This window comes from Agrilus planipennis, unplaced genomic scaffold (genome assembly GCF_000699045.2).
Source record: "Agrilus planipennis isolate EAB-ADULT unplaced genomic scaffold, Apla_2.0 scaffold300, whole genome shotgun sequence".
Taxonomy (NCBI): domain Eukaryota; kingdom Metazoa; phylum Arthropoda; class Insecta; order Coleoptera; family Buprestidae; genus Agrilus; species Agrilus planipennis.
Window position 1 is genome coordinate 283,413 of NW_020439093.1, and position 18,516 is coordinate 301,928.

Consider the following 18,516-nt stretch of genomic DNA (forward strand, 5'->3'; position numbering starts at 1 on the left):
GTTAAATTACTTTGAAGAAAATCATAATTCATTGACGAAACATTGGCTTAGTGACAATAAGTGCTGTTTTTAACCTAAATGAGTTCTGAATTCTTCATTTCATCGCTAAACATCAAGGAAAGAAATGAAAATGAAATAAATTCAACATTTTCGAAAATATGTATACACAGACTAAGAAAAAAATATATTATGAATAAAACGTTACACTTTCAGATTCTATACAAAAAAGTGATTTTGATATAAATTAGTTCAACATAAGTCATTAGCTAAATCATTCCACTTAATTCATGTATGGCGCCAGGAACTTATTATACCTTTGATTAGATCGTGTAGAACAAAGTTTCTTCATAAATAATTATGTACTTACATTCTTACAATTATACAACACTACCTATAGACCAAACAATAGCAATAAATAAAATACCTACATAAAAATTAATCATTATTCTTTGGTCAAAAGTAAAGCTTTTCAATTATATAATATAGTTACTATCCTATATATACACATATATAAATTATTATATATTATTACATTCTCACGTTTATCGAGTCGCCTTCAATACACAGAAGTCACTTCTATGCTCGCGAACGGTTAATTTAGAAATTCGGAAAAAGTTGTATGTTTGGAACACGGCGCTGTACGGGTGCGAAACACGGATAGTGGGCGCGGCGGAAAAGAAACATTTAGAAGCGTTCGAAATGTGGCGAATGATGATACCGTGGATAGAGAAGGTTAGAAATGAAGAGGTATTAGAAAGTGTAGGAGAACAGAGGATTGTATGGAAATCAATAAGAAATAGGCGAGATAGGTTAGTAGGACACCTTCTCAGGCATGAAGGTCTAGTCAGAGACATATTAGAGGCAGAAACGGAAGTTAGAAGGGGTAGATATAGACCTAGAGTAGATTACTGTTCGCAAATAGTTAAGGATGTGAGATGTTCTAGTTTTAGGGAAAGCTTAGGATAGGAAAGAGTGGAGGTGCGTGTCCTACCAGTCTTAGGACTGACGACCTTATAATGATGATGATATATTAGCATATCTAAATTTAATCGTCTATAACTATTCGAGGGAGATCTATATTAGTATAACATGAAGGGTCGTCTTCTGCACCTTTCCACCACTTCTCAATGTTCTTGTAAGTTTTAGGAGTAAAATCGGTGTTTAGTTTTTTACACAAATCACAAATAAAATACTTAAAAGATGAAACAACGTAATAGTCCGACTTCCATTGAAAATACTCTAAATATTTGTCGTCGTTTTCGTCCAAATATTTTAAATATTTTACTAATTCTTCTACACTTGGGAAGTCTTCCACATTTATGTACGAATGAGGGGGTGCAATTTTCTTGTAATCTGCCCTTCCATAAACTACCGGAATAACAGAAATGTTGTAAATATTGAACAATTTCTCTGTTACATAATCCTTGCAATAAGAGTTTTCAAATGACAAGTAGAACTTATAATTGTTCTCTAACAATTGATAGCATTCGTTATCATTTTTCTGACATGATAGATCACCACATTTTCCATAAATATCGACTTTTGTATATTTCATTATCTTGCTTACTAATTTTCCTCTTTTACTAGAAACGTCACAGCTGGATACAAACCAAGCCACTAATTTCTTTCTTTTTTTCAAATCTTCTTTAGAAGGGACATCAACTTTTCTTTTTGATTTAACGTAAAAACCATAAGGATTTGGTATATCTCAGTCCATCCTACATAAAATAAAACTTGGTTATTAACTTTTCACTCATAACATATTTTGGAATGTATCAATCTACTTTTAATTAGGTATGTTAGGAAATAAACCTTACCAACGCATAGCTTTTAGGTTGGGTAATTTTCTTTCTTACGAAAACAAATANTTGGTTATTAACTTTTCACTCATAACATATTTTGGAATGTATCAATCTACTTTTAATTAGGTATGTTAAGAAATAAACCTTTCCAATGCATTGCTTTTATGGTTTTCTTTTCTTATGAAAATAAATATTTTTAAGATAATTAAACATTCTGGTTTTAAAAGCTAATTTTCCCTTAATAGATTGTACTTCATATATTTTATTTTAGAAATATTCACATAATTATACAATTTCAAAGGATTTTACAGGCCAGTCAAATATTGAAACAGCTTTTCAAAAGGTGGTTCCATTATATTATTTTTTGTCTTAAAATGTATCTTATTATTATCATCAAAAAGTTTTGATTGGTACCTTGCCTAATTTCATGAGGATGTTGTCAATTATAGTGAGTATTTATACTACATTATCAACATAAAAAAATTAACGTAACTAAATCAACTAAACATTTCGTATATTATATTTTGCTAACTATTAACAACATGAGTATGTTAATGCTAATTAATAATAATAGAAAATTAAAATGGATTAATACTCTTCAAAAGAGGTAGATAATTGTAATAGAAAGGGTATTCTTGTAATTGTAATAAAAATACTTCAAAACGTAAAACATTGGGTGAAGTTTTCTTGTATGCCAATAGTCTTACGCAATAGCGAAATTCCTGAAAATATTTAATTTTTTTTAAATTAACACTGGGATCCATCAAAATCATGGCTTTTAGACAATTTTGTGAACAAGTCTATCATGAGAACAGGTTATCCGTAGGTCAAAAGATGCAAATTATGTACAATATGTGCTAAAAACAGTGGTTGATTCAAAAGAGGGAATGGAGGTAGTTTCTCCTCTCAGTAACTCTATGCCCTACGAATTACTTCAGTACTGTGAAAAATGTGTTAGAAAAATCGAATTAGGAGATTTACCCCCAACCCCAATTTTGGCCCAACAATTTAAGCACATTGCAACAAATAACACGTTCCAACAACTACTAACATGTGTCAGAATTGCTTCTTTGTTAGTCTACCATTACTTACTTGCTAATAACATGTGGTAGAATAGAATTTTTCCTTAAATTACCACTAGTAACCGAATATCCCTTTTTATTAAACGGTTACCGGTAGCAGACATTTTATTGTCGCTTCAGTTTAATTTTGCCGGTTTTGGATTATAAAGTTAAAATAGTAAATCTTTTACTTTATTATTCTTCTTATCTGTCATTCTATTTAAACAGTTTCTGTCTCTTTTATTACTATACTACCGATTGTTTCATGAAATTTAAATAAGTTACTATAGCGTTGATAAGTAATAAAAGAAAGGGACACTCTACAAACTGTTTAAATAGAGAAAGATACACAAAAAAAAACAGTGTTTGTTACCTGCTACTAGTCAAGAAAGATAAGGTCATCATTCTCTTCCTTGTGGTAGATATACGGGTTAGTAGATTTATTGTTCCAGTAATAAATAATAAAGTAAATGATTTACAATTTAAACTGAAGCGACTATAGAAACTTTATTTAGCGTATTACGAAATTATATAAAATATGTATTACGAACCTGTAAGTCATTGTCCAGTTGTAAAATCCATTTGCATAATTAAGATTTGTGTTATAAGTTTCTGGTGATTCTAAATTCGCAAAAACATACCGTTGATGGTTAGATCGTGCCCATGGCTTACCATTTTCTTTAAAGTCGTATAATGGACCGTGAAACACAAGTGCGTTAAAATCTCTGATGTCCATTTGATTTTTATTTGATGTGGTAAAACAGTTCTTGTATTCACAATTTTGAAACGGTTCGTATCCTAAACCGTAATAAAAGTCTTCACGATCAAACATTTTTGTCCAATACAAAATATATTTGATTAATTGTGTTTTATTCTCTTGTAGACTCGACACTTTTGAAACATTATCAACGGTCGCTTGTTGGTACGTTATTTGCGTGTGTACGTCTGGCTTCTGTATACCATCTTCTTCATTTCGAATGTAACTAAAGTAAACGACTATATATGTGAATGTGAGAAGAAGTATATATCCAATATACTCTTTCAAAATCATTTCACTTTTGAGGAAAAAAATTTAATTAGTCAGTTACGTACCTTCCCTTTCCTAAAAATACTAATATTAATACAGGTGTGTAAAACCACACTTTTATATAGCTAATCTAATCAATGTTATTATGTCTGCAAATTAGTTATAGATACGTATATTAGATAATAATTATCTTTTAAAAGGTTTGCCTTTCTCATAGTTTTAGTTATAGTAATGTATTACATCTTACCATAATTTTATTTTTTAATTTACGACAGAAACCATGGTACTCATTATTCTACAGATTTTGTGGCAATATATTGAGGTCTAAAGTAATGCAGAGTTCTTGGCGATATCACCGCATAATCACCATTTACCTATCGAAAAGATAGATAACCGAATTCAATATTGATTTTTTATGAAACGACGACAAAATAACAGGCTAAAGCGTACCTTTCATGCGTATATTATGGAGATCGAAAGTTTTCCATTCTTTAATAGGTAAATTTCTCTTACAATTAGAATATTGTTTCCTAATTTTTTATAAAGAAAATAAACACTTATCATAAGTTGATAAGATTTAAGAGTAAAAGTAAGTTGTCTTCAAACTACATGTATTTAATTCATAACTATTTAATGATGAAATATAAAAACAACAAAAATTAAACAAACAGCTATNCTTTAACAGGTAAATTTCTCTTACAATTAGAATATTGTTTCCTAATTTTTTATAAAGAAAATAAACACTTATGATAAGGTGATAAGATTTAAGAGTAACAGTTGCTAGGTACGTACATGAGTTATTCTTAAAAATGATTCTAAATATCTCATTAAGTTGTCTTCAAATTACATGTATTTAATCCATAACTATTTAATGAAATATATACAAAAAGCAAAAATGAAACATAGTTAAACAATTATGGACTAAACACATGTAGATTGTAGGGCAGTACCAAATTCGCTCCCATTAATGACAATTTACCTCAATCCGAAAAAAGAATGCAGACAAATTATTTAACAATTTCATGTTAGCTAATGGATAAAAACAATTAATTTTTTTATTTACTCAGATAATAGTTTAATTACCTTATAATATAATTAGAAAACGTAGAAAACAGCAGGAAACTATTAGAGGGTGAGTGAAAACGGCAAGCCACCTTACTATCCTGCGTTATTTGCATCTTGGCGATTTTGGATTTGTCTCTCCAATTATTATTGATGCCACTATTTAAACGGTAGCTAAATGGCCTACTAACCCAGTAGTAGGTGTTGGCTTGCAGTTTTAAATAAATAATTTTAGATGTACCAACTTGGCAATACCATAGGAGCGAATTTTCCTACTTCTTGACTTAGTCTCCTAATATGGGAACGAATTTGACAACGGCGGTTGCAGCAACCGTACACATTCAGCATTAATATTAATAATGGTTTGTTTGTTTATGGAAACAAGTACCTTAATCTTTCTCATTTGCAAATATTTTGTTAAAAAAACTGTTTTGTCTAAATGCGATTAGTGGTAACCACATCAAAAATAAGAAAAAAGTATTCATTTACGATTTCTTTTTTCAGTTTATCAATCCCATCTTGTAATTGATCGACTTTTCACAAAAGGCTAAACGGTGGTAAGTATTTTTTTATAATTGATCAAAATTAGCGTCACAATGATATTGTACAAGTACATTCATATATAGACTTTAAGTACCTACTGTGTTTTTATTATTTATTAGTAAATACAGCAAGAAAGGGTTGAGTAATTTAATTTGTTTAAAAAAATTGTTCCCTTGCGTGTCCTGTATCTTCCTGTAAACGAAATTTTCACTACCCACGAATATTTTTAACGATTTACTATTTTCCGCAGTTAAAATCTTTCTCTAGTAATTTATTTTAAAATAATATTAGAATTATAATTAAAATCGAAATAAAATTTAAATTCAATACTATTCAGTAAAAAATCTCATTTATAGTCCAGTGACGGTAGTAATAACCTCTCCGAATTCTTTCGGGCAGCACCGATTTTAATGAAAATTGATAATTAAGTTTATCTTACCTCCTCAATGAAGGTTTTATGTTTCTAAAGAGTGCATTTTATTTTTAAAGAGTGAGAACAACAAAAATTGAAAAACAATACATTTAAGCAAAACTTCTATAAAATAATATTCCAATATGTACAATAGCATTTTTTTCATATGGTATGTAAGTTAGGAGTAATTTGAATGTTTAAACCTTTAAAAACCAGCCCCATTGGCGAAACCCACAAAAACATTACTTTCAACCGTTTTTAATGGTGCATTTATGATGAATTAAAATCCTCTCTTAGTCAATAATATTTTATTGGAACTTTTGAACCTTTAAGAAGTACTCCTTATTACACGGATAGAAAAATTACCATGCTGGTCACTGTAAAGTGGGTGCGAGATGCATGCATTGATAAAATTCAATATTAATCCAATAATTTTTGTAAGAGAACCTAGGAAGCACAGGAATTTTTAATGGTGATTTTTCCATTGTTAGTCAAGGCACCTACATTATGAGGCAGCATGGTAATTTTTACAAGACTTTTCTCTACGTAAGGTAAAAGGCCCAGTTTCTGACACTCTAAGAGTGACAGCTGAGATTATATTACGATAACTAAAATAATATTTAATTAGAATAAATAATTTTTATACTATAAACAAGTTCAGAGTTTCTAGAAAAACTCATATACGCGATATAATTATTTGAAGCGAATTAGTTATTTTAATTAATGATTTAAAAAGTGATGTTTGAAGACCCAGTTTCTGACACTTAAAATTTCTTGTGTTGTAGTTTCTGACACTGCCATCGGCCTAGTTTCTGACACTCATATTTGGTAATGATTCTCTCTCGGTTAAATTATGTATTATCAAGTTTAAATAAACTATAAGTAATTAAGTATTCATTAAAGATAAATTAAATATTTATTATAAGTAAGATATTGTTATTTTTAACAAAAATAATTAACTCCTGAAAATAACAAACAAAAATATGTATTTGTATCATCAATAAAATTTATAATTCAATTGAAAGTAAAAATTATCATAGTAATAATCATTTTAACACTAACAAAGATGAAATTTCTTTTACAACAATCATTTTCGTATTTGAAAGAATTATTTATAACAGTGAATATAATGTTTAGTTTATTCACAAAAATATTAAATGAATATTTATCGCTGTAATTACAGAAAATAGTATATCAAATCATAATAATCATAATAAATACAAATTTTGAAACATTTTATGGATGTCAACAAACAAATAACCTCCTGAGTAAGAGGTAAGAATGTGAGTGTCAATAACTGCGACATACCTATAAAATTGAGCCTAGTTATTGACACTTATATTTTATTAATAAAGCTTTATTTAATATGATATATTGATTTTTTAGACTAAATAATAGTTCATTATTAAACAATTTATATATATTTTATTATATTTTTATACTTATATAATGATTATTTCACTGATTGAATCGTCGAACGCGCTTCCGTAATTTGCTTAGACCATAACTAAAAAATGGCTTCCGCAGTCACTCCACACTTAAAGATTTTTTTTATTAAGTTTTCTTATTTTTTATTATTGTGCTTGTCATTAATTAAGTACAGAATAAATTTATTTTAATTTTTAAAAAATTTATTAACCCACTTAAGATCTTTTTTTTGTTTTAATTCAACATAAACCTAAAATTGTCAGAAACTGGGACAGTCTCAATAACTGGGTCTTTTACCTTATAAGAAACGTGTAAAAGCACAATCAGTTTTTTACCTGTAACTTCCTCAATTTTAGAGATTTATCACACAAGAACTCAATTTACAGTTTGCAGATAATTTCAGGAATTACAAGACCAGTAAGTTTCAACTGTTTTGAACCCTTATGTTTTGATATATAAAAGTTTAAGTGGCTCGGAAAACGTAGTCCCCTTACTAATATACAAATTTACAAAGACGATATCTCAAGTAATATTCATCGCAGTAAAGTAAATGATTAACAGAAATATTGTGCAAAAGAAACTTACAGTTTTGTACACTTGCATTTCTTTGTATATTACATGGTATGTTTGAGATTTTCTCCAAAAATTCGTCGTTTCTCTGTTATTTAATGTCGAAAGGTTCGAATTCAGTTTTCGGCTATCAAACAATCATATTTAACGATTCTGTTTAATGTACAGAAGCAAAAGGAAAAGTAATCTATTTGAAAAGCTTCATTTTTGCTTCAGTAGTTTTTTTTTATAAAAACGCACGGTTCTTATGTTATTCGTGAAAAACCGTATCGAAACAACAATTTCAATTGCGAATAACTGGCAAAGGATTGATTTGTGTAAAAATATGTACACCACTATTTTTGCTTAGAATTCATTCCGCTATCGATTTCTGCGGTTATTTTAAGGATGCCAATTTTGATCTCCTAGAAGGAGTGGCAACTACCCCTACGGCAGAAGCACACATCGACACTGTATAACTTCTAATCCTTAGGCTTTTCCCTACTTACTGTCCCAATTTCACCTCAATTCGGTTTTGCCCGAAATAATTCAGAGCCGGAAACCACCATCTTCTAGACCAGAGATGGCGAACCTTTAAGTACCGTCGTGCCATTTTTATAAAGAAAAGTTTAATCAGGTCATAGACGTGCAATAAGAAAAAAGTATTCATTTACGATTTCTTTTTTCAGTTTATCAATCCCATCTTGTAATTGATCGACTTTTCACAAAAGGCTAAACGGTGGTAAGTATTTTTTTATAATTGATCAAAATTAGCGTCACAATGATATTGTACAAGTACATTCATATATAGACTTTAAGTACCTACTGTGTTTTTATTATTTATTAGTAAATACAGCAAGAAAGGGTTGAGTAATTTAATTTGTTTAAAAATATTGTTCCCTTGCGTGTCCTGTATCTTCCTGTAAACGAAATTTTCACTACCCACGAATATTTTTAACGATTTACTATTTTCCGCAGTTAAAATCTTTCTCTAGTAATTTATTTTAAAATAATATTAGAATTATAATTAAAATCGAAATAAAATTTAAATTCAATACTATTCAGTAAAAAATCTCATTTATAGTCCAGTGACGGTAGTAATAACCTCTCCAAATTCTTTCGGGCAGCACCGATTTTAATGAAAATTGATAATTAAGTTTATCTTACCTCCTCAATGAAGGTTTTATGTTTCTAAAGAGTGCATTTTATTTTTAAAGAGTGAGAACAACAAAAATTGAAAAACAATACATTTAAGCAAAACTTCGATAAAATAATATTCCAATATGTACAATAGCATTTTTTTCATANATAACAAGTCAAATGAAGCCTGGGATGTAAAGGTGTCAAAGTGTCAAATGAAAAATCGTTGGTATGGCATTATAAACAATAAAGAACAGCGTTTGTTGACCATTAAAATAACAAAGAACCTTGTTGGTTATCTTTTAAAATCACGTTCTAGAATAAAATTTAAACCAATCGTACCACTGAAATTTGTTACATGTCAAAATTAAAGTGATCTCATTTGTAAAAGTCCAAAGTTCTTAGTAGTATTTTGATAAACATTAAGCAATAATTAAAACATTGGGAGTGGTTTATACGTAGGTACAATGAAAACTTCAAGAGAAATTTTCATTTCTTTAAATTATCTTGGCATATACTGGTAAGATAACCTACTTTAAAATAGATCTTATTATTAGTGGTGATCATGCCCAAAATATAAAACTAGGGCTCTGCATCTCAAAAAAAGGGATATGGAAGTTCTGCTTGCGCAATCTTTAATTTCCCAAAATAGTAGCGCACTTTTGCGAAAACCGCAGAACTAGTTTTACAAATAAATGCTATGCCCCGTAAAAGTGAGGAAAATTGGGTAACCGTATACAATTTATTTTCAGTAACTAATTGGAATCTGTGAAAGTTATTCCACCAAATGTACAAACTGTATTCACAATGACTTATTGTCTCAGTGTTCTAACGAGAACATCCCATGAGATAGGTATACGGAGATTGGTACAGAGAGATATGGGTTTCATGTATCTGAAATACTAGTGTCAAGCAATTAGAGTGTGTTAAAATGAATAGCGTTTCATTCCTTCAGTGAAATAAAATTTAAAAGAAGCTAGCACAATAGTTGGAAGTGTAAATTTGTCATTTATCTTTAATGTGGTAATAATGAAATTCAGGATTCTAGGCTTATTTCTTTTTTGTTTTGTCTTGTCTTTTTTGTCTTGTCTTGTCTGCCTCCATCTGCTTCTGTCTTTCAACACCTGTATCGTCTGTATTATCAAGTTCAATTGTGGCTAGGCAATGAGCTGGGCCCAGAAGGATTAATAGATATTAACAGATAATTATTTGGAGCTAATTCAAACTCTACTCCCGTCTACTTCAGAAAAACTGCTTAATACTATTTTTTGTGGCTGTCAAAAAGTAGGATTATTTTGTTCGCCAGTATGCATCAATTGTCAGGGTCAGACTTGCTCCAATATTGAAACAAATACAACAGATAATAATATTTATGATATTAATGACGAGACAATTGATGCATCCATTTTCTTAGAACAGCGAACAGACATTCTGCAAGAAGAAAATGAAGACGAAGAAATAATTGTCGAAGTAGAATTAGACAATTATCTAATATACTAACATTTAGAAGAAAACCACCTTTTCCACTTTGATCATTAGCAATATTACCATTTTTTCAATCAATAGGATACGATCTGATCAAACTTTCTTAATGATAATAGATGGAGTGTACCTACTGGGGAAACCACCTTAAAAAAAATGCGCCAAGTACATTACCTCATAGGTGGTGCGGAAATGTGTGCATATTATGTAAAATATGAATTTTCTAATGATTAAAACGGCGATATCTCACGAATGGTGAGTCGTAAGTGAAAAAGTGACTGGACCATTTTTGTAGAGAATTTTATGATCTACAACTTTTGTCTGACCTATTTTCACGATAAAACTTACCGTTTTCGAAACCTTAATTTTGCACTTTTGACCTTGAATAAAATTTTTTGCGCAAGTACGATCGAAGGGGACTTTTGACATTTTATTTATAATGACGTATTTAACGTCTCTGCCAATTTTCAGCTCTATGCGAATTTTGGCTAAGTCAAATGTCTATTTTGACTGGACTAAGTATACACTTATAAATTCTAAAATGCATACGTTAGAAGTACTACTGTATAATAAATGTGCCAAAAAATTAAATGACTCCACCCTTTCTGATCATTGTGCACAAAATACTGATTAGGGGAAGCTAATTGTTCAAAAATTTAGAAAAGTACAAATAACTACGGGAGTTTTTACTGATAGTCCCCCATACACAGTTAACAATCTATCCGCTACTAATGAAAACCATGCGTAGCAAAAAATATGTTTATATTTCAGTACTCCCCTGTTTGTTTCATATGGTGTTACACACACCACATCACACTTGATATTACATTTTTTTAATAGCACAATTTCGATGCAATTAATCATACAATATATCTAGGAATGAATCCTTATCAATAATACTGAAAGCAACGCATACTATCAACCACTTTAGTTAGTCCTTTATTTGTCAACTCAGTATTTAGATAACTATTTTTGGTTGTTACTGTAAATTTGTTAATATTTGAAATTATTCATATATATCGTTAGTACTTAAAAGAAATGTGAATTTGGTATGTATGAAATATGTTTTTATAACGTATAAAAATAGATCATTACTTATATGAAACAGAACTACTTCATACAGTTTTTATGCACTGTGGTTTTTCCTACTTACAAAATTTTTAAAACTGAAGGGTGTTAGAATTTGCTTCAGTTTTCACCGTCGTATAAATATTAATATAATTTAAGAGCAAATATTAAAAATTATTTCTATTAAGCAAACTTGAACAGGAAATTATTACTTAAATGTAAAAACTACTTACAACAACATGCTTTCGTGTAATACTAAACCCAACAATAATGTAAATGAAAAAACAAAATTATTAATAAAATCGCAGTTTCACTTTGCGGTCATCAAAACGGTCTGCTGATTAGTGTTTCAACGATTTATAACGTTTAACTCATTATTACCACATTACCAGTGTATCGTGTAACATTAACGACTTATGAAATTGAAGGTTTGGTGTAATGTTACATATATATATGTATCTAATAGTTAATGAAAAACGTACGCAGTCTGTTTAATTACTATTACGGTTTCATTTTAATATTGCATTGCAGTTTTCATTTTGTACGAGAAATGTTATCACAAGGGTATAAAGATAGAGCATATGCAACGGAATTGTGCCTACGGCGTCCAGTTTATCATAAAAATTGTAGGTACATATTTGGTTGAAAAAATCTATGTTTGGGTGAAAAGGGTAGTATGCTAGATTTTTGTTGGAATCACTCCAAGAAGTCATAAGGAAAGATAATTTCACTATGCGAACACCTAAAACCATGGGCTTAACTTTTTTGTTCGTTAGCTCCCCGAGATAAAAATGTACTGTGTCTGAAAGCGAGACTCGAATCTCCGTCTCTTATCGAGTCTCTCTGGTGTCGCTGAGAGAGACTGTCAAAAAAACTGTTTAGCGTCTCTGAACGAAAGACTCGAGTCGCTCATAGAGAGATCCTCATTTCGTATCCAGTCTCTGAANTCTTAATCTATGTGAAATTCCCCATGGTCCAGTCAAAATAGACAAAAATAAGTCATAACTTAGCCAAAATTCGCATAGAGCTGAAAATTGGCAGAGATGTTAAATACGTCATTATAAATAAAATGTCAAAAGTCCCCGTCGATCGTACTTCTGCAAAAAAATTTATTCAAGGTCAAAAGTGCAATATTAAGATATTTTCCATTTTTCTCGAAAACGGTAAGTTTTATCGTGAAAATAGGTCAGACAAAAGTTTTAAATCATACAATTCTCTACAAAAATGGTCCAGTCACTTTTTACATAATATGCACACGTTTCCGCACCACCTATGAGGTAATGTACTTGGCGTATTTTTTTAACGTGGTTTCCCCAGTAGGTATACTCCACAATTTATTGTCATTAAGAAAGTTTGATCAGATCGTATCCTATTGATTGAAAAAATGGTAATATTGCTAATGATCAAAGTGGAATAGATGGTTTTCTTCTAAATGTTATTATATTAGATAATTGTCTAATTCTACTCCGATAATTATTCCTTCGTCTTCATTTTATTCTTGCAGAATTTCTGTTCGCTGTTCTAAGAAAAAGGATGCATCAATTGTCTCTTCATTAATATCATAAATATTGTCATCTGTTGTATTTGTTTCAAAATTGGAGCAAGTCTGACCCTGACAATTGATGCATACTGGCGAACAAAATAATTCCACTTTTTGACAGCCACAATTCTTACTACAATCCGTCTTGCATTTACAAAAATAGTATTAAACAGTTTTTCTGGAGCAAACGGGAGTAGAGTTTGAATTGATTCCAAATAATTATCTGTTAATTTCCAACCCCATCCTTCTGGGTGCAGCTCATTGCCTAGCCACACTTGAACTTGATAATACACACGATACAAGTGTTGAAAGGCAGAAGCAAATGTTGGAGGCAGACAAGACAATTGTATTGTTGAAGAAAACCACCTAAGTTATCGATGTGAATAGATAATAATCAGCGCGTTTCTCACACCGACAACTAATTACCAATAATGTGCAAACTAGACTATTTCTTGGGTAGTATATAAGCTTTGTTTTAGCCTTCTTAACTAATTAATGTGTTGTAGTTCACGTGCATGGCATATTGCTGTAATACTTAATTCGCGAACGGCAAATTGTTTTTACTCTTAATTAACAATTATAATAATTTTGAAGTTCTTTTAAATAAAGTGTAACTACAAATTTTGGATATCTTTTTAAAAAAAGAANAGACTGTCAAAAAAACTGTTTAGCGTCTCTGAACGAAAGACTCGAGTCGCTCATAGAGAGATCCTCATTTCGTATCCAGTCTCTGAACGAGAGACTCGAATCTCTGAACGAGAAACTTGAATCTTTCAATAAGTGGTGTCTCGATAGACATGGTTAAAATTTTCTAAGTTCAACATATTTCAGAGATCCCAGTCTTTCTACGAGAGACTCGAGTCTATTTTCAGTTTTATTCATTCAGTCTCTCTGTGAGAGACTCGAATCTCTGAATTAACAATTTTAGCATTCGAGTTTCTCATACAGAGACTGTAAGAGATCCATAAAAACACCTAGGCAATAACTGAGAGACTGAAGGATTGTGAGAAACGCTCTCAGAGACGCTGAAAGACTCTGAGAGACTGGAGAGAGACTTAAAATTTTTGCCTAGGGAGACAAATGAATTCCCAGAATAAAAAACGATGTTTACCTCTTAGTAACTTCAGTAGAACCTTGACCGTTTCCAAAATTGCCGAGTAGGTACCAAGGTAAAAATCAGAAATTGCTACAGAGACTTTATTTAAAGATCTCTTGGGATAAAGAAAAAATAAAAAAATTGAATCAGGAAATGAATAGCGTTTGACCTCCGGTCTGTTGTATAAGAAACAAAAGAGGTCAACAAAGTTCAGGAAGAACGTAAGAAAGGAATTCATAAGAAGCAAAGGAAAAATATGTAGCAGGGATAGGATACTGCCAGAAAAAATTTGCAGGGTGAGTGCTAGATACAGCGCTACATGTGTACTAACTGGTATCATGAATTTTATACCTTAATACTAAGGTGGAGAGTTCTTGTGTGATGGTTGCGATTAGACAATAAGAAGATTAGAAATTAGGATCGCGGTCTCCTAAGAGTACGCATTTACAAATACCATAGATAAAGAAGGTCAGAAATAAAGAGGTATTAGAAAGAATAGGAGAACGAAGGACTTAAAGTCAATAAGAAATAGACCAGATAGGTTGGTAGGACACCTTCTCAGGCATGAAGGTCTAGTCAGAGACATATTAGAGGCAAAAACGGAAGTTAGGAGGGGTAGAGGTAGACCTAGATTAGATTACTGTTCGCAAATAGTTAAGAATATGGGTTGTTCTAGTTTTAGGGAAATGCGAAGATTAGCTCAGGACAGAAAAGAGTGGAGGTGCGTGTCCAACCAGTCTGACGCCCTTATAATGATGATGATTTATGAACATATCTAAATTTAATCGTCTATAACTATTCCAGGGAGATCTATATTAGTATAACATGAAGGGTCGTCTTCTGCACCTTTCCACCACTTCTCAATGTTCTTGTAAGTTTTAGGAGTAAAATCGGTGTTCAGTTTTTTGCACAAATCACAAATAAAATACTTAAAAGATGAAACAACGTAATAGTCCGACTTCCATCGAAAATACTCTAAATATTATATTGTACTAATTCTACAACACTTAGGAAGTCTTCCACATTTATGTAGGAATGAGGGGGTGCAATTTTCTTGTAATCTGCCCTTCCATAAACTACCGGAATAACAGAAATGTTGTGAATATTGAACAATTTCTCTGTTACATAATCTATGCAGTAAGAGTTTTCAAATGACAAGTAGAACTTCTAATTGTTCTCTAACAATTGATAGCATTCGTTATCATCTTTCTGACATGATAGATCACCACATTTTCCATAAATATCGACTTTGGTATATTTCATTATATAACTTACTAAATTTTCCTCATTTACTGGAAATGTCACAGCTGGATACAAACCAAGCCACTAATTTCTTTCTTTTTTTCAAATCTTCTTTAGAAGGGACATCAACTTTTCTTTTTGATTTAACGTAAAAACCATAAGGATTTGGTATATCTGAGTCCAACNTACTTACTTGCTAATAACATGTGGTAGAATAGAATTTTTCCTTAAATTACCACTAGTAACCGAATATCCCTTTTTATTAAACGGTTACCGGTAGCAGACATTTTATTGTCGCTTCAGTTTAATTTTGCCGGTTTTGGATTATAAAGTTAAAATAGTAAATCTTTTACTTTATTATTCTTCTTATCTGTCATTCTATTTAAACAGTTTCTGTCTCTTTTATTACTATACTACCGATTGTTTCATGAAATTTAAATAAGTTACTATAGCGTTGATAAGTAATAAAAGAAAGGGACACTCTACAAACTGTTTAAATAGAGAAAGATACACAAAAAAAAACAGTGTTTGTTACCTGCTACTAGTCAAGAAAGATAAGGTCATCCTTCTCTTCCTTGTGGTAGATATACGGGTTAGTAGATTTATTGTTCCAGTAATAAATAATAAAGTAAATGATTTACAATTTAAACTGAAGCGACTATAGAAACTTTATTTAGCGTATTACGAAATTATATAAAATATGTATTACGAACCTGTAAGTCATTGTCCAGTTGTAAAATCCATTTGCATAATTAAGGTTTGCCTTTCTCATAGTTTTAGTTATAGTAATGTATTACATCTTACCATAATTTTATTTTTTAATTTACGACAGAAACCATGGTACTCATTATTCTACAGATTTTGTGGCAATATATTGAGGTCTAAAATAATGCAGAGTTCTTGGCGATATCACCGCATAATCACCATTTACCTATCGAAAAGATAGATAACTGAATTCAATATTGATTTTTTATAAGACGACGACAAAATAACAGGCTAAAGCGTACCTTTCATGCGTATATTATGGAGATCGAAAGTTTTCCATTCTTTAACAGGTAAATTTCTCTTACAATTAGAATATTGTTTCCTAATTTTTTATAAAGAAAATAAACACTTATCATAAGTTGATAAGATTTAAGAGTAAAAGTAAGTTGTCTTCAAACTACATGTATTTAATTCATAACTATTTAATGATGAAATATAAAAACAACAAAAATTAAACAAACAGCTATGGACTAAACCCATTAATGACAATTTACCTCAATCCGAAGAAAGAATACATACAAATTATTTAACAATTTCATGTTAGCTAATGGATAAAAACAATTTATTTCTTTATTTACTCAGACAATAGCCTAATAACATAATTATAATCATATTAGCTTACCTTATTATATAATTGAAAAACGTAGAAAAGGCAGGAAACTATTAGAGGGTGGGTGAAGACGGCAAGCCGCCTCACTATACCATGCATTATTTGTATCTTGGCGATTTTGGATTTGACTCTCCAATTATTATTGATATCACTATTTAAACGGTCGCTAATTGGCGTACTTACCCAGTAATAGGTGTTGGCTTGCAGTTTTAAATAAATAACTTAGATGTACCAACTTTGTTCTGGATACATTGTAACAATTTAACTGCCTGTGTGGCAATTTTTTAAACAATATAAGAAACTGACCCTTGTCACAAAGTTAGAGGGTTAAGAAGAAGCAGCTTCTTTTCAGTTAAACATAGTAAAACGTGGACAATGAAGGTTGTTTATTACGCTTATTTCCTAATGATTGTTTCAAAGCACCTGAAAACTGATTGCACCATTAGATTCNACAGTGCTACATGTGTACTAACTGGTATCATGAATTTTATACCTTAATACTAAGGTGGAGAGTTCTTGTGTGATGGTTGCGATTAGACAATAAGGAGATTAGAAATTAGGATCTCGGTCTCCTAAGAGTACGCATTTACAAATACCATAGATAAAGAAGGTCAGAAATAAAGAGGTATTAGAAAGAATAGGAGAACAAAGGACTTAAAGTCAATAAGAAATAGACCAGATAGGTTGGTAGGACACCTTCTCAGGCATGAAGGTCTAGTCAGAGGCATATTAGAGGCAGAAACGGAAGTTAGGAGGGGTAGAGGTAGACCTGGATTAGATTACTGTTCGCAAATAGTTAAGAACATGGGTTGTTCTAGTTTTAGGGAAATGCGAAGATTAGCTCAGGACAGAAAAGAGTGGAGGTGCGTGTCCAACCAGTCTGACGCCCTTATAATGATGATGATTTATGAACATATCTAAATTTAATCGTCTATAACTATTCCAGGGAGATCTATATTAGTATAACATGAAGGGTCGTCTTCTGCACCTTTCCACCACTTCTCAATGTTCTTGTAAGTTTTAGGAGTAAAATCGGTGTTCAGTTTTTTGCACAAATCACAAATAAAATACTTAAAAGATGAAACAACGTAATAGTCCGACTTCCATCGAAAATACTCTAAATATTATATTGTACTAATTCTACAACACTTAGGAAGTCTTCCACATTTATGTAGGAATGAGGGGGTGCAATTTTCTTGTAATCTGCCCTTCCATAAACTACCGGAATAACAGAAATGTTGTGAATATTGAACAATTTCTCTGTTACATAATCTATGCAGTAAGAGTTTTCAAATGACAAGTAGAACTTCTAATTGTTCTCTAACAATTGATAGCATTCGTTATCATCTTTCTGACATGATAGATCACCACATTTTCCATAAATATCGACTTTGGTATATTTCATTATATAACTTACTAAATTTTCCTCATTTACTGGAAATGTCACAGCTGGATACAAACCAAGCCACTAATTTCTTTCTTTTTTTCAAATCTTCTTTAGAAGGGACATCAACTTTTCTTTTTGATTTAACGTAAAAACCATAAGGATTTGGTATATCTGAGTCCAACCTATAAAATAAAATTTGGTTATTAACTTTTCACTCATAACATATTTTGGAATGTATCAATCTACTTTTAATTAGGTATGTTAGGAAATAAACCTTTCCAATGCATAGCTTTTAGGTTGGG

General features: G+C 30.9%; 2 protein-coding genes across 3 annotated transcripts in view; both read right to left on the bottom strand.

Moving 5' to 3' along the window:
* Positions 1–954: 954 nt before the first annotated feature.
* Positions 955–18,516, bottom strand: part of LOC112903891 (alpha-(1,3)-fucosyltransferase C-like) — a 21,938-nt gene continuing 4,376 nt past the window's right edge. For both annotated transcript variants that reach the window (XM_025977426.1, XM_025977425.1), the window contains one exon: positions 955–1,610. In XM_025977426.1, the coding sequence (XP_025833211.1) occupies positions 1,046–1,610 (565 nt within the window). In that variant the 3' untranslated portion in view covers positions 955–1,045. The remainder of the gene's footprint in view (positions 1,611–18,516) is intronic.
* On the bottom strand, positions 2,491–4,225 carry LOC108741404 (alpha-(1,3)-fucosyltransferase C-like). Its single transcript, XM_025977427.1, has 3 exons — positions 4,138–4,225; positions 3,415–3,965; positions 2,491–2,524 (listed from the first exon to the last, which is right to left on the bottom strand). Exons 2-3 carry the CDS (start codon positions 3,912–3,914, stop codon positions 2,506–2,508), a joined length of 519 nt encoding a protein of 172 aa, XP_025833212.1. The 5' UTR covers positions 3,915–3,965; positions 4,138–4,225; the 3' UTR covers positions 2,491–2,505.